At 49.1% G+C, this 25,662-nt stretch overlaps 2 protein-coding genes across 2 annotated transcripts; both read left to right on the top strand.

Moving 5' to 3' along the window:
- The first annotated feature begins 734 nt into the window (after positions 1-734).
- On the top strand, positions 735-19,374 carry CCHCR1 (coiled-coil alpha-helical rod protein 1). Its single transcript, XM_049765337.1, has 17 exons — positions 735-796; positions 872-1,085; positions 3,464-3,767; positions 6,931-7,094; positions 7,195-7,330; positions 7,523-7,633; positions 7,802-7,951; positions 10,647-10,757; positions 10,835-10,941; positions 13,777-13,889; positions 14,560-14,620; positions 14,793-14,929; positions 15,164-15,352; positions 15,448-15,549; positions 18,337-18,488; positions 18,595-18,766; positions 19,136-19,374. Exons 1-17 carry the CDS (start codon positions 781-783, stop codon positions 19,246-19,248), a joined length of 2,352 nt encoding a protein of 783 aa, XP_049621294.1. The 5' UTR covers positions 735-780; the 3' UTR covers positions 19,249-19,374.
- Positions 19,375-21,349: 1,975 nt separating this feature from the next.
- PSORS1C2 (psoriasis susceptibility 1 candidate 2) lies at positions 21,350-22,183 on the top strand. Its single transcript, XM_049765450.1, has 2 exons — positions 21,350-21,404; positions 21,831-22,183. The coding sequence occupies exons 1-2, from the start codon at positions 21,350-21,352 to the stop codon at positions 22,181-22,183; spliced, it is 408 nt and encodes a 135-aa protein (XP_049621407.1).
- Positions 22,184-25,662: the final 3,479 nt, after the last annotated feature.

Below are 25,662 nucleotides of genomic sequence, written 5' to 3'. Positions count from 1 at the left end.
AGGGACTAGATAAATTAGGGTGATCAGGTGGAGAGGGCTTACAGCTCCTTGTGCCCTAGGACACTGGACTGACTCCTTGCCCCTTGGGATGGAAATTGAGGGGATAATAGAGGGAAACTGAGGAAGTTGATGGGAAGGTTTGCATGAGAGCAGGAAGTTAGTTTAGGCTGCTTGGATTCCTAAGGAATCCTCTAGAAGTGAACATCTCAGATGTGGCTACCTTCATTTGAGACCAGGCCCTGGGCCAGCACTTTGATAGGCAAGGACCCAGGGGGCATGGCTTGGTGTTTGGATGGGCTACCCCAGGGTCCTGCAGAGCCATGGAGAGAACTCTGGAGACTGGGTTCGCAGCCCCAGCAGCACTACACACCTGCTTTCTCACCTTCAACCCAGACCCGCAAAGACAGTAGAAAGAAGAGGGTAAAGGCAAAGACCAGAATCCTACAAGTATGATCAATAATACCTAAAAATTCCCTTTGCCTGTATAAGTAAATTCCATCCGCCTGTCTCATGGTTATTGCCATAGTTCATTAGAGGCCAGATTGGATCAAGCAAATGGTCTTAAGGGGTTTCCTACTTTAGAAAAAGTAGGAAAAGAAGGAAAAAGAGCTAAGATTAAGTGGACTTGGCTATTATTTGAAGATGATGGCTTTGTTATAATAGGGACTTTCTCTTTGGAAGGTGGCCTGAAAATTGAATTGGAGTGTCCTTGTTTCTCCTATTGTCCAGGAGAACAGAGACAACTGGAAACGAAATCTAGAGACTTCTAATAATGTGGAGATGTTTCGACCTTCAGGTCAGTAGGATTTGATAAGGGGACTGATATTGTTTCTCCCATGGAAATTGACTGTTTGTCTTTGTGATTCCTCAGATACTAATAGACTGATTCCTCCATCCCACTTCCAAGCGCTACCCCTTTCAACTCTGCCTAGAAAGGCTCCCACCTGGGTCCCACATAATCCCGTGGCTACACCCCTGGTCCATCAAGATGTCTTGGAGAGAAGACCTGACAACCTGAGGCCTTCAGGGATGAAGTGGGAGCAGGATGTTTCTGGTGATGGGCAAGAGCCAGGATGGAGAGGCAGGTAGGAATCAACTTTTACTGTTTTCCTGGGCTTGTTTGCTAGTGACCCATCTTCAATAATATAGATCCCCTATCCTAAGTCAACCATTAGTTGCATAACTTGTTCCTTTTCATGTAATCAACATAAAGTTGGATACAGTGCATACTTTTGGGGGGCGGTACACACCTACTTGTGTACTTGGTTTCTGGCTCTGCACTCAAGGATCACTCCTGGTGGGACTTGAATCCAGGTAGGCCACATGCAAGGCCAGTGCCCTACCCACTGTATAATCACTTCAGCCCCCACAATGCATAATTCATTAATTAGGTTTTGGGGCCGCACCCAGCAGCACTCCAGGGTTACTCCTGGCTGTGCACTCAGAAATCGCTCCAGGCAGGCATGGGGGAACATATGGGATGCTGATAATCTAACGGGGTCAGTCCTGGGTCAGCCGCATACAATGCAAATGCGCTTCTGCTGTGCTATCTCTCCAACCAGGATTGATCAATTTAAAACAAATTTGGTGACTTGGAAGTTTGATAAGGTTAAGTAATGGAGCTGGGCCATTTCTGTCAGAATCCTCTGGGAATCTGATTGGCATGTGGCTGCTGTCGTTCAGCGGAAAGGGATCTCCCTCTCCCTCTCCCTCTCTTCCTCCTCCTCCTCCTCCTCTCCCTCCTCCTCTCACCCTCTCCCTCCCCTTCTGCCCATCTCCTCCCCTCTCCCTCCGTCTCCCCCCTCTCCCCCCTCTCCCTCACCTCCCTCTCTCCTCTCCCTTTCTCCCTCTCTCCCTCTCCCTCCTCCCCTGGAAGTATAAGCAACCATTAATTTCTTTTGGACCTTGGTAGAGGAGCTGGGCCATTCTTCTGGGAAGATACTGGCTGTGGGTGGGGCTGCTGGGTTTTCTGGTGGTGGGTTGGGTTCAGGGAGGCTTGACCCAATCCTATTTCACAAGGAAAGACTCAGAATTTTCAGCCCTGTAGTCTGATCTCAGCTGAAAGGTTTTAGCTACTCATATTAATTGATTTCAGTCGTGGAGCTGGGTGGTGTTAGGCTGATGTAGTTCATGCAGAAAGGAGAATCAGAATATCTCTGTGATATTGGCCTGCATGAGATGTATCAGACTGTTACTTTGTTTTGGAGCTTGGTGGAAGAGCTGGGCCATTTTTTCTGTCCAAATGTCTTTTTTTTCTGGAGATTGAGTACAGAGATTAATTTGATCTAAATCATGGTTGTGGTCTGGCCCTCAACTTAAGAATATTGGACATGGGGCCAGGAAGGTGGCGCTAGAGGTAAGGTGTCTGCCTTACAAGCACTAGCGTAGGACGGACCGCAGTTCGATCCCCCAGCGTCCCATATGGTCTCCCCAAGCCAGAGGTGATTTCTGAGCTCATAGCCAGGAGTAACCCCTGAGCATCAAACGGGTGTGGCCCAAAAACCAAAAAAAAAAAAAAGAATATTGGACATTAGCAGTTTTTTTTTTTGTTTTTGTTTTTTTTTGTTTTTGTGCCACACCCGGTGATGCTCAGGGGTTACTACTGGCTATGCCCTCCTGGCTTGGGGGACTATATGGGAAGCCGGGGGATCGAACCACAGTCCGTCCTAGGCTAGTGCTGGCAAGGCAGACACCTTACCTCTAACCACCGAGCCGGCCCCTGACATTAGCAGTTTTATTTTTGGCTTTTGGACCACACCTAGCAATGCTCAGTGCTTATTCCTGGCCCAGTGCTCTAGTCACTCTTGTGGTGCTGGGGTTGAACCCATGCCAGCCACATATAAGTCAAGTGCCTCTGGGTGTGGCCCAAAACAAAGAAAGAAGGATAAGTGCCTTACTGGTACTATTTCTCATTAGAATTGGAGGGGGGAAGAGTGAGGCATATAGGATGGTGCATAGGGGCTGCTCCAGTTGTGCTAATAAAACCCTGCCAGGGATCAAACTTGGACCTCATGCATGCAAAGCCTAATGAGGGTGCATTGGTGACTGATAGAACTGACAGTATCTAGCTCTTGCAGCAAGCATGCTACATGATGATCTCAGCTACACTGACTGTAGGTCCTATGAACCCAGACAGGACTCAATATAAATGCAGATAGCCCAAGAGCTCAACTCGTCTTTTTGTTTTGTTTGGGGGCGACATCTAGTAGTGTTTAGGGGTTACTCCTGGCTCTGTGCTCAGAAGTTACTCCTGGCAGGCTTGGGGCACCATATGGGATGCTGGAATTGAGTCCAGGTCAGCCATTTGCAAGGCAAATGCCCTACTCACTGTGCTGTCGCTCTTGCCTTCAGCTCCAGTCTTCATCTCCCTACATGGGAACAGAGGGATTCTTTCTTTGATTTATGCCTTGAAGGGATAACTGGAATATCCCCAGTCTTAACCTGTGCCAACCTGTTTTTGAAGGACCACGGAACTGCAGGGGTCTCACGCCCTGACCCAGCAGGCTGAGCTAATTTCCCGGCAGTTGCAAGAGCTGCGGCGGCTTGAAGATGAAGTTCGGGTCCTTCAGGAATCTTCTCTACAGCAGAAACTGAGACTAGAGGCCCAATCCTTAGAGCTGGAGGCTCTGGCGCGGGCAGAGAAGGCTGGTCGGGCCGAAGCTGAAGGTTTGCGTGCTGCGTTGGCTGGGGCTGAAATTGTCCGGAAGAACCTGGAAGAGGGGAGCCAGCGGGAGCTGGAGGAAGTGCAGAGGTTGCACCAAGAGCAGGTGAATGCGGGGTGGAAAGATTCACTTCCCAGAGGTGAACTGGGTAAGAGTTTCCCAGCAGTGAGTGGGTATCACAGGAAAGATCCCCAAGAGAGGTTCAGTTATGAGATGTTGTTGGGTAAAATCAATTAAACAGGTGATCTAGGGTCAGGTGGATGAGGAGTCCTAATACAATTTGGGAAGCGTGTGAGTTCAGTGAACTGCCATATTGACATCAGTGCTGACTCTGCCATTCTTGGGTTTTGGTGGTGATTTTTGTTTGTTTTTTGCTTTTGGTGGCCACACCTGATAGTGATCAGGAGTTTCTCCTTTTTTTTTTTTTTTTTTTTTTGGTTTTGGGTCACCTGGCAACACTCAGGAGTTACTCCTGCCTCTGCGCTCAGAAATCGCTTCTGGCAGGCTCTGGGGACTATATGTGATGCTGGAATTGAACAGGGTTCATCCTGGGTTGGCTGCGTGCAAGGCAAATGACGTACTGCTGTGCTATCGCTCCGGCCCCAGGAGTTTCTCTTTTTTTTTTTTTTTTTTTTTTTTTTTTTGGTGATGCTCAGGGGTTACTCCTGGATATTTGCTCCTAGCTTGAGGGACCATATGGGATGCTGGGGGATTGAACTGGGGTCTGTCCTAGGCTAGCTCGGTCAAGGCAGACAGACGCCTTACTGCTTGTGCCACTGCTCAGGCCCCGAGTTTCTCCTCCTTGGTGCTCAAAGATCACTCCTGGTGGCCTTGGGAGACCAATTGGGATACCAGGAATCAAACTCAAGTCAGCTTTGTGCAAGGCAATTATTTTACTTATTGAATTTACTATCTCTCTGGTCCTTTACTCTGCCATTCTTGAGATAGCTAGGACCCAGGGGGAGTGATCCTCCAAATTAATTACTGTCCTTATGAGTGCAGCCAACAGCCTAGTGGGGGACAAACATTAAGCTGAGTTGAATCCTAATAGTTTCCGTCCAGTTCTGTAGTGTGTTGCAAAGGAGCCCTAGTCTGGAGTGGGTGTCTATGAAGACCACACTGGAAGCAAATAGGGGTGCCTTCTTTTATCACACTGGAAAGACATCATCCAGAATTATTGAGGGAAAGGTGGATAAACTGAGTGTATAACTATTAACTTTTAGAATGACAAAATAAAGGGGGAAATAAGGATAAACAACTGGAAAACATTAAAGGTCTTCTGGTCTTTTGTGTTTTGAACTCACAGCTGGCAGTGCTCAGGGTTTGCTTCTAGCTCTGTGCTCAGGTAAATGAATGGGGTATAGCCACAGTAGGTCCATCAAAAGTAAGACCTTTTTAAGGATATAAACAGGTGACAGGACAGAGTGGTGGTGGTCTTACTCCTGAACACAGAGCTAGGAGCAAACCCTGAGCACATATAAAGTGCTGGGAGTTGAACCCAGATCTTGTCTATTCTTCTGTACCATCTCTTTGGCTCAGGGCATTCTAGTAGTAGTGCTAAGGAGTTACTCATGGCTTTACACACAGCAGTCACTCCTGGTGGGCTCGGGGGATCATATGGGATGCCAGGGATCGAATCTTGCATCAAAGCATACAAAGCAAATGCTTTATCCTCTGTGTTATCGTTTTGGCTTCTTGGCCCAGCCTGAGGTATTCTTTTTTTTTTTCTTTTTTCTCGCCCCTTGCCCACCCCACCTGCCCTGAGGTATTCTTAATACCTAATCCAGCCTAGAGATTGATAAGGAAATGATAGCAATTCAGTCAATATGGACAAAGGAGATAGTTCATAGAAAGATAAAAGGCCTTTGGATTAATGAAGATATGATGACAAGAAGAGGACATTGGGAGAGTAGGTGGCTGGGAAGGAAGCCAGAGGGGCTAAATGATGGTGCAGGGGTGCAAGGCTGAGCCGTTCAGAATGTTACCTTAGGATCACTCAGTGGCTGCTGAATGATTTTAAACAGAAATTGTAGTTTTTGTCTAAAAGGGGAATTATGTTCTGGAATGTCACTGGCAATAGTGTGAAAAGGACAAATGGGAAATGAGTCTTCATGGACTGCCCCATGACTCCTCAGCATCTTCTGAAATTTTCCTTACTATAGGAGGTACAATGAGAAGTTGTTTCTACCTTCTAGAACTTTACTTTTGAGTGGGGAAAAGCCGCAGTAAGCCCATCAGAAGTAAGACTTTATTTATTTAAAAAATTTTTTTAGAAGACCTTTTTAAGGATATGAACAGGTGACAGGACAGAGTGGCGGTGGCCTTACTCCTGTAGCTCAAGGGCTCCAGGAGGCATTCCTGAGGAGGCAGTGTTGCATGAGATCTGAGGAGTTGGGAAGTCAAGTCTTCAGGCAGATTCTGTGGTGGGAAAGTGTGATGGTTTTTTTTTTTTTGTTTTTGGGTCACACCCGGTGACGCTCAGGGGTTACTCCTGGCTATGCGCTCAGAAGTCGCTCCTGGCTTGGGGGACCATATGGGATGCCGGGGGATCGAACCGCGGTCCATCCAAGGCTAGCGCAGGCAAGGCAGGCACCTTACCTCTAGCGCCACCGCCCGGCCCCAAAGTGTGATGTTTGGGGTGAAAGGAGGGCAGTGGGCTGGAGCATAGTGAGCACCCAGAGAACAGTAGTAGATGGTGGGGTGGGAGCAGAGGCCAAGAGAAGGCTGGGTTTGTCCTCAGTGACACTGCTAAGCCTTTGGGGGGTTTTGAAGTCTAGTCATAAGGTGATTGGCATTGGGCCAGAGATGAAGGTGGCTACTCTGGGTTGGTGACAGTGGAGGAGAGAAATGGGATGCATTTTGTGGGGAGACCTGACAATATTGGTGATGAACTGGAGAATGAAATGCTGAGGCTGGACTTCTTTTTTTTTGTTTTGTTTTTTTGTTTTTTTGGGCCACACCTGGCGGTGCTCAGGGGTTACTCCTGGCTGTCTGCTCAGAAATAGCTTCTGGCAGGCACGGGGGACCTTATGGGACACCGGGATTCGAACCAACCACTTTAGGTCCTGGATTGGCTGCTTGCAAGGCAAACGCTGCTGTGCTATCTCTCCAGGCCTGAGGCTGGTCTTCATTTGTTTTGCCCAATTGGGTGATATGTTGGGCTGATGTCAGAGGTCACAGATTGGTACTAAAGAGGCCAGGCTCAAGCAGCAGAAGAATTTGGAAAGCTCAGGTATGGAGTAAGGTGAACATTTTCTTCTTTGCACAGCTCACCTCACTGACACAAGCTCACCAGGAAGCTCTTTCTAGTTTGAACAACAAAGCTGAGGGCTTGGAAAGGTCCCTAAGCAGCCTGGAATCCAAGAGGGCAGGGGAAGCCAAGGAGCTGTCTGCAGCTCAGAAAGAAGTCGAGCTGCTGAGAAATCAGTTGAGGTAACTGGGACTCAGCTGAAGGGGACCCAACAGTGATGGGAGGGGCAGGTCCCCAGTGTGCCCCACACTGATGTCTCCCTTATCCCAACTCCAACCCTAGCAAGACTCAAGAAGATTTGGAGGCCCAGGTGGCCTTGGTTGAGAAACTGAGGAGATATGTGGGGGATCACGTCCCTCCTGAGGCCCATAGACAGTCATGGGAACCAGAAAGGCAGGAGCTTCTAGAAACTATGCAGGTAAGTATGCAAGATACACCTGTGACCTGTGACATGTGGAGGGTTGGGGGGTTGGGGGGCATGGGAGCACTCTAGGGATGAGTTCTGAGGACCATCCCCAGGGGAGAGGGCATTACTGTCAGGGTGCACGCTGGCCATCCTAGAGGGCTGGTGTGGATTCTGGAGGCAGCATGCTCCCTCTCTCTCCCTCAGCACTTGCAGGAGGACCGGGATGGCCTGCACACAGCCACTGAGCTGCTGCAGGTACGCGTGGAGAGTCTCCTGCACATTCTCTCCCTTCAGGAGGAGGAGCTGGCCAGGAAGGTAGGCCTTGCTCAGTTCCTGTTCCCCCCTTTTCCCCCATCACCCAGGAGTCTTGCCTGAAGAGACTTGGAGAGACTCTTTGCTGGAACTCAAACCACATGCCACCTCCTTCCTCAGCTCTCCCAGGAACCCATGCCCTGTCCTTCCCCTCTTACCCCAACCTATCAGGTTCAACCTTCTGATACCCTGGAGCCTGAATTCACCAGGAAGTGCCAGTCATTGCTGAAGAACTGGAGAGAAAAGGTGTTTGCCCTCATGGTGCAGCTGAAGGCCCAGGAGCTGGACCACAGAGTCTATGTGCAGCAGCTGAAGGCCCAGGTCACTTGGCTCTTTCTCAACATGTCTTTCCCCATTCCTTGCTCTTTTCTCCTTTTCTTGGTTGTGGGCTATACTATACCCAGCAGCATTCATTGACTAGTCATATGGTATCCAGGGGAACCAGGGACATAACCTCAGTCTCCTGCTCGCAAATCATGCACGTTATGCCTTTTTTTTTTTTTTTTTTTTTTGGATTTTTGGGCCACACCTGGTGATGCTCAGGGGTTACTCTTGGCTATGCGCTCAGAAATCGCCTCTGTCTTGGGGGACCGTATGGGATGCCAGGGGATCGAACCACCATTCGTCCTAGGTTCATCCAAGGCAAATGCCTTGCCACTTGTGCCACCTCTCCGGCTCCAGCACTCTGTGTTTTGAATCATCTTTCTTTTTCTTTTTTAGTTTATGGGTCACACCTGACAGTGCTCAGGGGTTACTCCTGCTCCTGGCAGGCTCGGAGGACCATATGGGATGTGGGGATTCAAACCACTGTCCTTCTGCATGCAAGGCAAACACCCTACCTCCATGCTATCTCTCCAACCCCAGACATAGGCATTCTTTTTTTTTTTTTTTTTTTTTTTTTTTGGTTTTTTTTTTGGGTCACACCTGGCAGTGCTCAGGGGTTATTCCTGGCTCCAGGCTCAGAAATTGCTCCTGGCAGGCACAGGGGACCATATGGGGCGCCGGGATTCGAACCGATGACCTCCTGCATGAAAGGCAAACGCCTTACCTCCATGCTATCTCTCCGGCCCAGACATAGGCATTCTTAAGCCACTGAACTGGGTTCTTTTTTGCTAGGGATCCCTAAAAGCAGGGAAACCAGAATTACCTCAGCATTTTTCAGTAGTGATGGGATTTATGCTTTTAGTCTTGCAGCTGAACCCCATCTTTTAGGATTCCAGAGGTCTGTATTTTAGAACAACAGTAGGAGCATGCTTTACATGCTCCACTGTGCCACATGTCCTCTAGCCCTGCTGAGAGCTACTCTGAGCACTGAGTGAGGAGTAGTCCTTGAATATGTCAGGTATCACCTTTCAAAAGACAATATAAAAAAATACAGGGGCCGGGCGGTGGCGCTCGAGGTAAGGTGCCTGCCTTACCTGCGCTAGCCTAGGAGATGGACCGCGGTTCGATCCCCCGGCGTCCCATATGGTCCCCCAAGCCAGGAGCGACTTCTGAGTGCATAGCCAGGAGTAACCCCTGAGCGTCACCGGGTGTGGCCCAAAAACCAAAAAAAAAAAAAAAAAAAAAAAAAAAAAAATACAAAAAAGGGCCTGGAGAGATAGCACAGCGTCGTTTGCCTTGCAAGCAGCCGACCCAGGACCAAAGGTGGTTGGTTCGAATCCCGGTGTCCCATATGGTCCCCCATGCCTTCCAGGAGCTATTTCTGAGCAGACAGCCAGGAATAACCCCTAAGCACCGCCGGGTGTGGCCCAAAAACCAAAAAAAAAAAAAGTGTAAAAAAAAATACAAAAAAAGGGGCCGGAGAGATATATAGCATGTATAGGTGAGTCTTGAATATGTGAGGCCTGGGTTTGATCCCCAATACCACAAAAAAATTGGCAATTAGCTGGAGTGATAGTACTGTGGGTAGGGCACTTGTCTTGCACACAGCCAACCCTGATTTGATCCCTGGCAACAAGACAAAAATTATTTTATTTCTTTGTATTTGGCTGGGATATGAAGTTGTTTGCTTATTGCACTGACCACCAGAGGGCGCACACTTGTTATTTTCTTTTTTCTTTTTTTTTTTTTTTGGTTTTTGGGCCACACCCGTTTGATGCTCAGGGGTTACTCCTGGCTATGCGCTCAGAAATCGCCCCTGGCTTGGGGGGACCATATGGGACGCCGGGGGATCGAACCGCGGTCCTTCCTTGGCTAGCGCTTGCAAGGCAGACACCTTACCTCCAGCGCCACCTACCCGGCCCCACACTTGTTATTTTCAAATTGCCTGGTGGTGTTGGTATCTTCTCCCATCCCCCGCCTAGCCCCTTTTTTGCTTGTTTTGGGCCATACCCAGTGGTGCTCAAGGCTTGCTCTGGCCTCTCTAAGCTCAAGGAGCACTTTCTGGTAGGGCCTGGGACCCATATGGGATGCCAGAGATAGAAGCCAGGTCGGGTGTGTGCAAGCAATGCTGGTATCTCCAGTGGGAATGTGGTGTACTGAATTCGCAGCCTCACATGCCAGGCAGAGCAGAGCAAGCCAAGTGCGTCAAGCAGAACTGTCTTCAAAAATGAGAGTTCGAAGAGATAATTCAATGAGCTGAGTGCATGCTTTGCATATAGGAAACCTGGATTTGATCCCCTGCATAGACATTGCATAGGCCCCCAAGTGCTGTCAGGAGCAATCCCAGAGCACCAAGCTAGGAATAGCTCCTGAGCTCCATAGGGCATGTCACCTAATCAAATCCCACTCCTTTCAAAAAGGAAATTAAAATGGAAAAGATAATGGGACAGGTTGGGGTGGTTGAGCCTGAAGTAGGATGTCAGGAATGGCCTCTGTGCAGTTGACTCTGTCCAAGGATGGGTGGTTTGGGCAGAAGATGGGTCTTTGTGGGAGAGCCACAGTGCTGGTCACCAAGTTGCACATGGAACCTGCTTCTGGAAGGAAATGGGACTGTCTTTCAGAGGCTTTGATATTTGCCCCTTATTTCAGTGCCACTCTTGGCATGCCAGGCTCAGACTTCTCTTGTCCTCAGGTGGCAGAGCTTCAGGAAAGAGCTACGTCCCAGAACCAGGAGCAGAACATCCTGCAGCGCTCCCTACAGGACAGAGCCACAGAGGTGGAAGTGGAGCGGCTGGGTGCCAAGGTCAGTGCCCGAGGCAGTTCCTCAGTAACAGGCTAGGCATCAGAGGAACCCCTGTACAGAGGATGTGTCCTTCCCAGACCCTGCAGGTGGAGCTGAACCGAGCTCAGGAAACTGCACGCCGGCACAAGCAGCAGACAGCTGAAGCTGAGGAGCAGCTGAAGCTTGTGGCTAATATTCTTGTCAGGTACTTGAGCAAGAGCTGAGTGGAGAGAGTTCTACTTCCTCAGCTTCTCTGGCACCTGGGAGATTGGGAAATGGGCACATGAGGGTGCAGGGCTGGTGGTGTTTGTCTCTATAAAGTCCCTATGCTTGCTTATTTCCTGATACACCATCTACATTTATGCCACCAGTATGACACCCATAATGTGTGAGGCCCAGCTTCCTCCCACAGTTTCCTCTGGGAATAGCTTATATTAAACAGAATCTCCACCCTCAGAGTCTTTCTGTATGGGAGTGTGGATACTTGATCTTAAGTCATTTAACATTTTCTGGGCCTGAGATGGATTAGAAGGCTGGAGCCCAGGCTTCACTTGCAGTTTGTTAGTGCTGTGGCAACTATTGGTCCCTTGAGCTCTGCTGAGTGTGGCCCCAAATAAAAAAAATAAATAAACAAGCACCACTTATTTCTTTAGAAATAAATGTGGGGCCGGAGAGATAGCACAGTGGTGTTTGCCTTGCAAGCAGAAGATCCAGGACCTAAGGTGGTTGGTTCGAATCCTGGCATCCCGTATGGTCCGCTTGCCTGCCAGGAGCTATTTCTGAGCAGATAGCCAGGAGTAAACCCTGAGCGCCGCTGGGTGTGGCCAAAAATCAAAAAAAAAAAAAAGAAAAGAAAAGAAAGAAATGTAATTTATATTTTCAACTTTATACCTACTGTTTTCTTTTTTTGTTTTTTGGTTTTTTGGGCCACACCTGTTTTCTGCTCAGGGGTTACTCCTGGCTAAACGCTCAGAAATTGCCCCTGGCTTGGGGGGACCATATGGGATGCTGGGGGGATCGAACTGCGGTCCTTCCTTGGCTAGGGCTTGCAAAGCAGACACCTTACCTCTAGCGCCACCTCGCTGGCCCCATACCTACTGTTTTCGTGGTGATAATATCTACCATATTTGGCACTTCTTGGTCAACTGCCAATTTGTGTCTCTCAGTATCAGTTTTTTAGGTGTTTCCTTCCCTATAGAACCTATAGACAGTGCTCTTGAGGCTTGGAGAGATAGTCTAGTGAGTAGGGAACTTGCCTTATATGTGGTCCCTTGAATCTCTTCAGAAATGATCTCAGAGTGCAGAACCAGGAATAAGTCCTGTACACCACTGGATTAGCCCCCAAAACAAAAGCAAAAAAGAAGGCTCTCTTGTGAGAAACTTAAATTTCTCTGTCTGGAACTGCTCTCCTCAGATGTTGGGCTACTATAGCTCCCACTGGAGTTCAGCACAGTGAATGCCTGGAGCTCTCATTGTGTCCCTGTGTGGTGGTGGTGGTTGTGTGTGTGTGTGTCCCTGTGTGGTGGTGGTATGTGTGTGTGTGTTTGTGTGCTCGCACGCATGTGTCCCTGTCCCCCCCTTCACTCTGTAAATCTTGCTATATCCTGAGGCTCTGCTTGCTGGCATGTGCAACTTTGATTTTAAGAGGTTGTGAGTTTGTACCATTGAGTTTGTACTTTAGGCATGAACTTGAAAGAGTATGACATATATCAGACATGTCTGGGATTAGAGACCAGTTATGCTGAAGTACCATCTGGAAGTTGCATTTGGACCAGGATGTAACTGGTCCTGATACTAGGTACTTTGGTACTTGGACATAGCTGAAATGGTTCTTGTTAGTGGTTTATTGCTAAAAGGACAACCAGGTCTAAAACAGTCTGCTTAAGTCTGGGTTATTGCCAGGTTTGTAGGTCAATGATTTTTACCTACTGTTCTGTAGTTTGCTTTTAATTTGCATGTATTAAAAGTTTGAAAGCCAAACATGCAAGGCCAGTGCACTTCCACTTGGCCACATCCCTGAGAGATTTTACTCAACACTTTGCTGCATTAGGCTTTTGGGGCCCGATGGAGCATCCCCTTGACGCGCTGATTGTTTTCACATCAGGGCTGTTAGCCTAGTGCTCAGACCAAATGGGAAACTGCTGTAGTGGAGGCCCAAGACTAGCTTTGTTTGTTTGTATGATTATTGGATTTTGTATGATTTTAAAATTTTGTATGGTTATTTATTTTTTGGTTTTTGGGTCACACCCAGCAGTGCTCAGGGGTTACTCTCAATGGTGCAAACTCAATGGTGGTCAAGCATCACAACCTCTTAAAATCAAAGAAGTTGCACATGCCAGCAAGCAGAGCCTCAGGATATAGCAAGATTTACAGAGTGAAGGGGGGACAGGGACACATGCGTGCGAACACACACACAAACACACACACACACACGCACCACCACCACTCAGGGACACATATGCTCAGAAATCACTCCTGGCAGGCTCGGGGGACCACCTGGGATGCCAGGATTTGAACTACCGTCCTTTCGCATGCAAGGCAAACGCCCTACCTCTATGCTATCTCTCCAGCCCTTGTAAGGTTACTTCTTATTTTGTATGATTTGTATGATTACTGGGTTATTTTTATTTTTTATTTGTTTTATTTACTGAAATATCTAGTTTATATCTGACATTTCTGGGGGCTACTCCTGGCTCAGTGCCAAGGGGACTGTGTGGTGGTGAGGACGGAATCCTGGCCTCCTTCAGGTAAAGGATGTGTTCCAACTCTTTCAGTCATGTCCCTGGCCCTGGATTATTTTATGTGATAATCACTAAAGGGTTTACTTTCTCAATTTTGCTTCATTGGTAGATGAGGAGCACAGACATGCCTGGCGGCTGGGTGTGGGGTCATGGGCATCAATGCTTGGCCTTACCTTCTCTTCCTAGCCCAGTTCCCCCTCCCTGCCCTCCTCAAAGATATGCAAAGCCACCCAGGACAGAGGGGCCAGGCGGGGCCAGTAGAGTGGGTGGGAGGGTCAGTGACCTTGTGCTTTCTCTAGTTTCAAGGCCCGGCTGCAGAACACCATGGCCGAGGTGGATCAGGCCATAGCGCGGCTGCCCAGCCTCAGCAACCGAATCAACTTCGCTGTTCGAAAGGTCCATACCATCCAGGGTGGGTAGGTCGTGCCGGGTGCCTACCGGGCCCCGGGCCTCCCAGCATGTCCTCACTAGTTTTCTTGCCTACCTCTATCCTGCAACCTCTCAGGCATACACTGCTCTAACACCAATTCTTTCACCAGTGTCCATTTTCTTCCATCACTGTGCCCAGTTTTCCTCCTGTCTCTCACCTGCCTTTAGAGCAGGCATATTTCCCCTCTGCAATTGTCCTAGTGTTTCCCCCCCCCCCAGACCCCCAGTTTATCTCCCATCCCCATCCTGCCCCAGTGACAAGCTTCCTGCTGAAGACCAGTTCTCCTGTTCTTCATTTATTGTCTTTGGGCATTTGATATTCCCCCAGGAAGTTTCTTTAAATCTCACCTATTACTATTAGAGATCATTCTAAGCCTGTTCCTCCACCTCTGGCTGATTTCACTCAATGGGATACTCTCCTGACCCACTCACATAGCCCAAATTGCATGATGTTATCTTTTCTTGTGACCAAGTAGTAATCCCGTTGCATATATGTGCCAGAGTTTCTTTATCTAATCATCTATTATACATTTGAGAGTTCCCAATTTTGGCAAGTGTGAATAGTTCCCAGCATCTTTTATGCTCCCCCCCCCCCCCTTTGACTTTCCCTGCTGCAAACTTAGCTTTGTGGCTCTTTGTCTTTACTCTCCCAGGTCTGATGGCTCGAAAACTGGCTATTGTTCAGCTGCGCCAGGAGAGGGAGAATGAGAAGAGGTGAGTTTGGGGAATTTTTGAAGTGGATCTTGGGAAGAAGTGCAGGGTGTGAGGCGTTGGTTCCTGAGATTCCAGTTAGTGAGGACCGAGGTGGGATGTGGCTTAGCTAGGGGTCAGGCAGCTGGGTGATTTCCCCACTGCCGCCCGACTCTGTTTCTCTTCCCTGTCTCAGCTGCCTCCCACCCCCACCAGACGCAACTATGAGCCAGGAGTTGGAGCAGCTGCGGGAAGAACGGAACCGGCTGGATGCCGAGCTGCAGCTGAGTGCACACATCATCCAGCAGGAGGTTGGCCGGGCGCGGCAGCAAGGTGCGCCAGACCTGGAGTTCTGCTGCGGAGCTGAGTGAGAGAGAACGACAGCGAGAGTGAGAGCAAGAGAGAGGATGAGAGTGGAAGAGAGAGAAGACGCCTGGAGTTCTGCTGCAGTGTGTGCGTGCATGTGTGTGTATGTGTGTGTGTGTGTGTGTGTGTGTGTGTGTGTTTGAGAGAGTTCTTCAGTGTGCATGTGTGTGTAGAGATCTGTGTGAGCTCCATCTCTTCCAGGGGAGGCTGAGCGGCTAAAGCTGAGTGAGGTGGCCCAGCAGCTGGAACAGGAGCTGCAGCGCACGCAGGAGTCCCTGGCCAGTGTGGGGCTACAGCTGGAAGCAGCTCGCCAGGGTCAGCAGGAGAGCACAGAGGAGGCTGCCAGTCTCCGGCAGGAGCTGACACAACAGCAAGAGATCTATGGGCAAGGTGGGTGACAAAGGAAGCCAGCTTGCCCCAGGCAAGTGGGCTGGGAACCTCTATCCAGAGTCCCCCCAAATGCCCCCACCTACACTCCCCCGCAGCTCTGCAGGATAAGGTGGCTGAAGTGGAGACTCGGCTGCGTGAGCAGCTTTTGGAAACAGAGAGAAGACTGAATGAGGCCCGGCGGGAGCACTCCAAGGCAGGTGAGACTTGCCAGGTAGGCAGGAGCTTCCGAGGGAAGGACAGTGTCCCACGTGTTTGTCGGAGCCTTTCTGGGTGCATGCAAGGCGTGAAGTTATCAAATCGGCACCTATGACATTTTGGGTAGTGAACTCACCCTTAGAACCAAGCATCAGACTTACCTGGAGACACGTCGGTTGTATGTTGTCCCCCTCAACTGACGCCTCTGCCATCCTGACTTCCACCCCAAACATTTCTGCCCTCAGCCTTTCCTTCTCTCTATCCCTGTGGAAATGTTCTTTGATGAGGAGGAGGCTCACCTCTCAGATGTGGTGCTTGCATGCACATGCCACTATGCTCATTCGCTAATTTGGTGGTCACACTCTTTAGTTTTTTTGTTTTTTGTTTTTTTTTTTTAATATTTATTTGGAGTGATAGCACAGTGGGGTAGGACATTTGCACGTGACCAACCCAGATTCATTCCTGGGCATCCCATATGGTCCCAAGCCTGCCAAGGAGTAATTTCTCAGTGCAGAGCCAAGAGTTCTCCCTAAACTCCGCCAGGTGTGTCCCCTCAAATTATTTATTTTGGATTTGGGTTTTCATCCAGTGGTGCTGAGGACTTGTGTGCTCAGGGATCACTCCTTGCAGGGTTTGAAGGGACCATATGGGATGCCTGTGATAGAACCCTGGTTGGTTGCATGCAAGGCAATCTCCCTCCCTGCTGTATTATCCCTCTTGCCCCAGAAGTCACATTGCTTTAATTGTGTTGCTTGTCCCTATGCACACCGGGGATCGCACTCCTTTTTAGTTGTGGTGCTTGTGTATATTCTGGTAATGCTAAGGGCAGGAAGGTGATAACATGCCTGCTTGCTTGGGCCACACCCCATCTAGATGCAGTGTTTGCACACCTTCTGCTGTGGTGTGGCTGGACATCGTGACACTGGGCCACACACGCAGTAGAGAGCTTCCATGCACAAATACAAGCCCCATCAGGACTACACTACAAACAGGGTAGCAGGACCAGGGAATAGACATGTGGCTTCTGCCCTTGACTCATAAGAAAACATTTTAAACATTTAGATGAGTTAAAAGTTTCTCTAACCAGTGCAGTAATTGTTAACTTCTACCATGCTTGCTCTCACATATAATATGTATACATTGTCTTGAGTCATTTAAAGCTATGGGGCTGTGGGTCTGGAGTGATAGTACAGCGGGTAGGATGTTTGCCTTGTACGCGGCTGACCCAGGTTTTATCCCCGGCATTTCTATGGTCCCCCAAGCCTGCCAGGAGCAATTTCTGAGCACAGAGTCAGGAGTAACCCCTGAGTGCTGCCATTGTAACCCAAAACTCAAAAAAACTGATGTAGGGCTGGGATCTGGCTTGGAGGAACAGACCACTTGCTTCACTTGCAGATGCCTATGTTTAGTTCCTGATGCCACAAAATCCCTTGAGCATTGCTGGGTATGAAAGTGCCCCTATCTTACCTCCCCATATAAGCCACAGACAACTTGACCATATTAACTGTATCTCTTACAAAGAGCAAATTGTCATGTTTGTTTTTGGTTTTGCTTTTTTTGTTTTGTGGCCACACTTGGCGATGCTTAGAAGTTATTCCTGGCTCTGCATTTGGAAGGGCCTGAGGGATAGCACAGCAGTAGGGAGTTTGCCTTGTATACAGATGACCCAAGACTGACCTGGATTCAATTCCCAGTATCCCAAATGGTACCCGAGCCTGCCAAGAGTGATTTTTTTTTTTTTTTTTTTTGGTTTTTGGGTCACACCTGGCATTGCTCAGGAATTACTCCTGGCTCTATGCTCAGAAAAATTGCTCCTGGCAGACTCAGGGGACCATATGGGATGCTGGGATTCGAACCAATGACCTTCTGTGTGAAAGGCAAACACCTTACCTCCATGCTATCTCTCTGGCCCCATGCCAGGAGTGATTTTTGAGCACAGAGCTAGAAGTAGCCCCTGAGCGTTGCTGGGTGTGGCCCCAAAAAAACAAAAACAGAAAAAAAAATTACACGTGTGGGGGGGGCAGAGAGATAGCACAGCGGTAATGTGTTCACCTTGCATGAGGCCGACCCGAGATGGACCCAGGTTTGATTCCTGGCATCCTAATCCTGAGGCTGCCAGGAGCGATTTCTGAGTGTAGAACCAGGAGTAACCCCTGAGTGGGTGTGGCCCACCAAAAAAAAATTACACTTGGCAAATGCAAGGGACCATATGGGATGCTGGAGATCTGATCTGTGTTGGATATGTTCAAGGCAAACGCCCTATTCACTGTGCAATTGCTTTGGCCCTGTCGTTTATCTTTTATAATTTTAGTGCCATTGCCACACTTTAAGGAAGTGAACATGGGATTAGAGTTAACTCTAGAGTTAAGGTGCTTTACTTTACACATGACTGACCCTGGTTCCATTCCTCGCACCGCATAGGGTCTCCTGAGCACTACCATTGCTTTCTGAGCACTGAGCCAGGAGTAAACCCTGAGCACTGCCAGACCCGACCCCTCTTCTCCCATCCCCCAAAATAAAAGGGGGAAAAAAAGTGAACACCACACTTAAGCCCATTGTCAGGTTTCCTCTAAGGAAAGGCTCAGGAAGGGGACGATACCTTGGGTCTGCCCCCTCCTCTCATTCCCTACCCCCTCGTGTGCAGAGAAGCCACTAAGCAGAAGTGGTTTCCCTAAGTCACAGAGCTGGGGACCCAGCGGGCAGATGCTCACCCCAGTCTTACTGTCTGGTGTCTTACTGCCTGCGGGAGGGCCTCCACACCTAGCCCCATGTGCTGGCTCTCCCCACAGTGGTCTCCTTGCGGCAGATGCAGCGCAAAGCTGCACGGGAAAAGGAGCGGAATCAGGAGCTCAGACGCCTGCACGATGAGGCCCAGAAGGAGGAGGGCCTGCGGCTGACCCAGCGGTTGCAGGAGCTGGAGAAGGACAAGAACATCATGCTGGTAGGGGAGCTGCACTAGGCCCCTCAGATTGGCCCTTTGGGGGATAGAGCCCTGCAGAGGCGGGAGGTGGCCTGGGCTAGGAGGCCTTCAACCCTCTCCTTCCCAGGCCACCTTGCAGCAGGAGGGTCTCCTCTCCCATTACAAGCAGAAGAGACTGTTGGCAGTGCTTCCCTCCCTGATGGATAAGGAGGCACCCAAAGAGTACAGCCCCGCACCCCTCCGGCCTTCAGCATCTGTGCCTTTAGCAGCAACCCTCTACACCAGAGAGGCTATAAGAGGTATCGGAAGGGCCAGGTAGGGCGGGGATTCTGGCACTTCTATCTGGATACTAGGATGCAGGATTCTGTCCTCTGGCCTTGGGAACTCTTTTTTTGCCCTCAATATTGGTACCATACTTGGCAGTTTTGAGTAATTCTAAGCTTGGTGTCTGGGGTCCCTTGTGGTGGTGCTCAGGAGACCATTCAGTGATGGAGATGGCACCCAGTCCTCCTGCATGTAACATATTTGCTCAGCCTCTGTTTCCATATACACCTGGGGCCCAGGACTTTCTCCATATCACCCTCACATCCCATGCAGCCCTGTTCCTCTCACGGTAACCCCGGGAGCCTTCTCTTGTCCGGCTTCGATCCCATGGTACTCTTTCCCAGGATCCCTGTCCGTCCTACTCGAAGACCTACAAGGCCTGAGTGAGGCCATTTCCAAAGAGGAAGCCATTTCCCAAGGAGACAATCAGAACTCTTCTGCTCCACTGTGCCGCTGAGCAGCCCGGAGAATCACTGAGAGGTGGAGTGGGGAGTTTCGGGGAACAGACGCCTGCTTCCCTCTCAGACACCAGTCACCAAGTTGCCTGTGAAATCTGTGACTCAATAAAGATGAGTAGTAGGAACTACTGGCTGGATGTTTTTAATCTCCCTGAATCTCCCTCTGTATACTCTTTCTGGAAATCTGAAAGGCTGTCCTATACACAGCTCTTTCAAAGGTTCTTTTGCAGAACCCTTTCTAGATGTCTTTCTTGGGACTTTCAGAGAAACGTCTATATTCTTGCTTTTGGTTATTTTATGTTGTTGTTGTTGTTGCTTTTGTTTTTTGGGTCTCACCCGGCTGTGCTCAGAGGTTACTCCTAGCACTATGCTCAGAAATCACTCCTGGCAGGCTCGGGGGACCATATAGGATGCATGCAAGGCAAATGCTTTACCTCCATGCTATCTCTCCGGCCCCTCTTTTGATTTTAACTCTCTGGAAGATGATTGGTGCTGGACCAAACACTCCTTCTCTCCGTGAACCTCTCAGCAGCAAGTGAGGGGCAGGTGTGTCCTGGCTTCTGGGTCCCAGCACTGGGTTCCAGACTTGCTGATGGGAAAGATGATGAACACGTACCCGAGTCAGCAAATGGGAGCATTTAAAATAGTCAGTGATGGACTGAGTGGATTGTAGGGTAAGGCAGCAGTATGGGGTGACAGGACAAGCATCTCAGGAGCAACACTGGGCTGAGATTTGAGTGAGATGAAGAGCGAGCTGGGCACAGCCCTGAGAGAGCTCCTGGGTGAGCAATGCAGAGGCCCAAGCCCAGGCAGTTTGGAGTTTAAGATCACACTGAAGGGCCTGGGAGCACTTTCCCAAAAGGTCTTGGTTGCTGCAGGAGGGTTTTAAGTGGATGGAGGGAGAGCATCAGAGAAGGGGGATATTTTTTTTTTAGGGGTCATACCCAGTGGGGTGCTCAAGGGTTACTCCTGGCTCTGCTCTCAGAAATAACACCTGGCAGGCACAGGGACCATATGGAATGCCGGGATTTGAACCACCAATCCATCCTGTATCAGCTCCATGCAAGGCAAACACCCTACCTCCATGCTATCTCTCTTGCCCCATCAGCTTGGGGTTTCTTGAGGTTGGGCTTGACTCCTTGGCTGTGTACCCCACTGATGGTGCTGTCTCTTCCTGCTGGGACAGAGAAGGGAGTTTACTGTTGGACTCATTGCTTCTGAGACCTCAGCAAAGGAGCCCTTCCTGAGACAGGGGCTCCAGTCAGATCCCTGGGAGAGTGGACAGGATTGACTGAGCACAAGATGGGTGGTTAAGAGTGGGCTCACCTGGAGCCCACAATGGGTATGAGAAGGAAGGAGGAAACAGCTATAATGACAACACTGGTTGCTTCTTCCTGGGGTGGGGAGAAATGATCAGGGTGTCCCTAGATTCCCTCCCTCATTTCAGTCACCCAGGTGGTTCCTGGATGAAATTCCTTGAAGGTTAATGCTGGGGTGGCTCCATGAGTCTGAAGAAATTTCACGTAAGAGCCTACCTGAGTCTTCAGGAGAGGGAAAGAATTGAGCCCCAAAGGGAAGGTCAAAGTGTAAGGTGGGGGGCTGAGACTATTGGCTGCTTCTTGGGAGTTCAAAGGGAGCAAACACCCTTGGCAGTGCCCCCTTCCCCACCCCGCATCCTGCCTGCTGGCCCCTGTAATTACTGAGCTTCCCCAAGCATGCTTGGCACTCTGGCCTTGGCTTCCAGGGTTCCCAGGCACGAAAGGTGGCTGTCCCTGTGATTATGGAGATGACAGGGGTATTGGTTGCTGCAAAGTTATCTGGAGGGGGCTGGGAAAACAAGTGCGGGTGACCAAAGCCTGGGTCATTCCTGGAGTGGGGTGTCTGGGTTCCCCCAGCTGATGAGGGACCCATCAGAGGTCACACAACAACCTGATCTCCAAACGGGTCTAACCAGTCCAGTTCTGATGGGAATTCCTGTGTCACTGCAGGGGGCCCCTCCCCACTGAGTGACCTACTCCTTCCCCTCCTCCCTATAAAGCCTCTTGGGGTTCCCAGGCACCCAGACTCTGCCTACCCCCCGACTGGGGGCCTGGAGATATCATGATGACCAGCTGGAAGCTACTGGGGATCTTGCTGCTCTGTCTGTGTGCCAGAGGTGAGCTGCTGACAGGCTGGGTGCAATTGGGGTGGGGTGCTGATTGATGGTCTGGTGGGATCTGGTGGATTCCTGGGATGCAGAAGGCTTCGAGTTTGCATGACAGGAAGCCTGAGGGGCTTTGAGGCAGGGAAGTACCGGTTAGCTCAGTACCGGTTAGCATGGAGGGTGTGCAAGTACAGAAAGCTTTGGGGTGCAGAACTTGACAGTGGAGAGTATTTTGGGAGTCATATCCATTTCAAATCGATCAGGCTGAGGTCCTAATGTTTCCAGAGAGGGTTTTCTTGTCTCTGGCAATCCCTTTGTCCGCCTTGCGAGACCTCTGCAGTACCTGTAGGAAGCGCTCACTCAGCTCTGGCTGGTCCCCAGGTCAGATGCTGGGGGCTTCTTTCACCATCCCTTGCCTTTCTCCTTTCTCTTCTACAGGCATCTCAGGCAGCGGAGACCACCCCCCACCTACAGAGGCATCAGAGGAGGACAGCCTCCCAGTTTTGCCTCAGAGCCCTCCAATCCCAGGTGACCCCTGGCCAGAGGCACCCCCTCTGATTGAAGATCCTCCGCCTCCAGGCTTCAGTCGCCCTGGGAGAGACTCACCTGATTCTGGGGTTTGGCCTCCTGAGCCCCCTTCAACCAAACCTCCTCAACCTCCCCTGCCTGATGACCCCTGGCCTGTGGGAGACCAGCCTCCAGAGAACCCCTGGCCACCTGCCCCTGAGATGGATCACGGGGCTCAAGAAGAGCCAGAAGACCTTGACCCACCCCGGGAGGAGTACAGATAATTGGAACCCAAGAGGCTCCTGGCATCCAGGCAGAGCACACACAAGCCCATCTCTACCCTCTGATCTTTGCATTCGCCCCAATTTAGCTCCTTAAGTCCCTCCTTCGTTCCTTCTACTTTATAACGACAATGTCGTTCTCTTTCTCTGCTTGAACTCCCTGCCTTTTCTCCAATGGGGGTTCATACTTGCTACCTCGCGTCCAGTCTTCCCCTCTGCTCTCGGGCGGGCTGGCGGCTGTGTTCTCTGCTACCATCTGGTGGCCAACATCTGGCATAGCTCAGGACACACGGAGCTTCCCAAAAAGGAAAAAATAAAAACTGTTGTTGTTTTCTACATTCTGAATGAAGGTTATTTCTTTGCCAATGGTTAGGGGTTTGACTATTTAGATATTCTCCTCAAAGCCTCACATCTTCCATGGAAATGTGGCTGGAATTTGAGTTCCTGGCCGTTAGTCTGTTTGTTTGGGGGCCACACTCAGTGGTGTTAGGAATTAGATCAGGGGATTCAGTTGGTGCTGGAGATTGAATCCAAGTCAGGACATGTAAAGGTAGTGCCCTACCTGTTGCTCTAGCCCCTGGAGTCTTATCCATATGCACAGGCTAGGAAAGTCCAGGAAGAGGATTGGAAGTTTAACTATCAGAGTTATTAAGTCAGGACCAGAGTCTTAGTACAGTAGCTGACCCAGGTTCTACCATCGGCATCTCATATGGTTCCCAACCACCACCAGGAATAATCCTTGAGTGCAGAGCCATAAGTAAGTCTGATAACACCCATTCTAATGGGTGTGACTCCAAATCAAAACAGAACAAAACAAAATAGTTCCAAGGACCTGCAGACTCACAGCTCACCCACTCTGGAACCACTATTTCTAGAATAATTTCTCTTTAGTAGCTTCTGGTTTTATTGTTTTCTTATTTTTTAGTTTAATTTGATTTGGATTTTGGAGTGACACTCCTGTTACTCTCAGCAGTGCTCCCAACCAAACCCTGGACTTGTTTATGTGAAGCATGTGCTATGGGGTTTTGAGCTTTCTCCAGGGTAGAGATGCATTCTACATTTGGGGGGGGGGGGTCACATCTGGCAGCGCTCAGGGCTTACTCCTGGCTCTATGCTCAGAAATCACTCCTGGCAGACTTGGGGGACCATGTGGGATGCCAGGATTTGAACCACCATCCTTCTGCATGCAAGGCAAATGCCTTACCTCTATGCTATCTCCAGCCCCTCTACATTTTTTCAACAAAAGTTTACTTTTCTGTTTAATAGTGGCTATTTGTAGATTAATTGTATCTTGTAATAATTATAAGTTCACTGCAGGAATACAAAGGAAATAAATTTCAATTTATACATATTTTTGTTAGAGATATATAATAAAAGATTTTCAAAAACTATAATAAAATCAGGGCCAGAGCCATAATAAGCAGTTAAGGTGCTTGTCTTAAACAAGGCCAATCATGGTTCAATTCCTGGCACCAAGTGTCTCCTTTGAGTCAACCAGGCGTGATCCCTGAGCCAAGAATAAGTCATGAGCACCACCCAGTATGCCCCAAACCAAAAGAACCCTCTCTCCCACAACAAAACAAAACCAAAAAAAAAAAAAAAAATTCAAACCAAAAAGGAAACCAAAAAAATACAATAGGGGCAGGGAAGGGAGCACAAAAGACTGGAGAGCATGCTTTGCTCTGGAGGCCCTGGGTTAGATCCCTCTAGGGATCATAGCATGGCTCCATCAGCACCAAGCACCCTATGAGGAACAGCCCTGATACTACTTTATGTGGCCCTTCCAAAAATTAAAAACAACACAAAACATAAAAACAAAGCACTTAAATAGAAAAAAAGGTGATGCAGTAAAAGATTTCACAGATTTCACAGATGGGCCAAAGAAATAGCCCAGCGGTAAGGCGTTTGCCTTGCACGCAGCTGACCCAGAATGGACGGTGGCTCGAATCCCAGCATCCCAGATGGTCCCCCGAGCCTGCCAAGAGTGATTTCTGGGGGGCCGGAGAGATAGCATGGAGGTAAGGCTTTTGCCTTTCATGCAGGAGGTCATCGGTTCGAATCCCGGCACCCCATATGGTCCCCTGTGCCTGCCAGGAGCGATTTCTGAGCCTGGAGCCAGAAATAACCCCTGAACACTGCCGGGTGTGACCCAAAAATCACAAAAAAAAAAAAAGAAAAGAGTGATTTCTGAGTGCAAAGTCAGGAGTAACCCCTAAGTGTTGCAGGATGTGACCCAACAAACAAGCAAACAAAAGATTTCACAAAATAAAACTTGTAGAGCTTAAAGGAGTTTTGGAACTTGGGAGGGACTGGCCTCATTCCCAATCAGAAATAGCAGGCCCCACCATGCCTGGCAGCTCCAGTGGGAAGTGACGTCACTGATGCCCCAAATCAGCAGAAGGAGAGGGAGGGATCTTTACCCTGCAGCCTCTTCAAAGGCTGTGTCATCTGCAAGCATGTGTCCTCAAGAGATGCACTTTCCAATTTGCCTTTTGATTATTTCCAGCTAAAATAATTTGTTGAGAAATACCAATTGCTTTTTATTTGACATCAACAGAAGTTATGGGGTGAAGTGGCCAGAGAGATAGAACAGCTGATACAATGTTTACCTTACATGTGGCTGACCTGTGTATGATACCCATCAAACCTAAGCCCTCTAAGAGTGAACCCTAAATGCACAGCAGGTGCAATCCCTTCTTCCCAAAAAGGACAATAGAAAAAAAAAATAGAACAAGAAAAGAATTTTTAAAAAAAGTTAGTAAGGCTGGAGAGATATTGTAGCAGGTAGGGTGTTTGATCTGGGTTTGATCTTGGGTGCCCTATTATGATCCTCTGAGACTCCCCAAGAGAGATTCATTAACTCAGATTCAAAAGTAAGTCTGAGACTGCCAGGTATAGCCCAAAAACCAGCAAGGAAAAGTTGATTTGTTGACAGACTAATGAGTTTGTTTATTTACAAAAGAGGTTAATAAACAGAATGTCATGTTCTTAAGATCCATCTATTGTATTTAAATATTATTTTTACTATTTACAGAGATTTAGAGAGATAGCACAGCTGTAGGGCATCTGCCTTGCACGCAGCTGATCCAGGACAGATGGTGGTTCAAATCTTGGCATCTTATTTGGTCCCCCATACCTGTCAGGAGCAATTTCTGAGCACAGAGCCAGGAGTAACCCCCAAGTGCTATTGGGTGTAACCCAAAAATGAACAAAAATGTTATTTTTACTATTTAAGTATTTTTAAGGCAGGTGCCCTACCTGCTATACTATTGCTCAAGCCCTAATCCTTTACAGTTTTAAACTCGTGAATAAAAATATTAGTTGTAGGCTGTTGGAACTAGCACAGGAGAAAAGGTGCAGCAAACTACAGTTCAAAACCCCAGCACCCCGAGTGAACCCTGAGATTTTGTTTGTTTGGGGGCCACATCCAGTGGTGCTCAGGGGTTATTTTTGTCTCTGTGCTCAGAAATTACTCTTGGCAA

This window comes from Suncus etruscus, chromosome 18 (genome assembly GCF_024139225.1).
Source record: "Suncus etruscus isolate mSunEtr1 chromosome 18, mSunEtr1.pri.cur, whole genome shotgun sequence".
In the NCBI taxonomy this organism is placed as follows: domain Eukaryota; kingdom Metazoa; phylum Chordata; class Mammalia; order Eulipotyphla; family Soricidae; genus Suncus; species Suncus etruscus.
The sequence above is the reverse complement of the archived record's forward strand: the minus strand, read 5'-3'. Positions and strand labels throughout refer to the sequence as shown.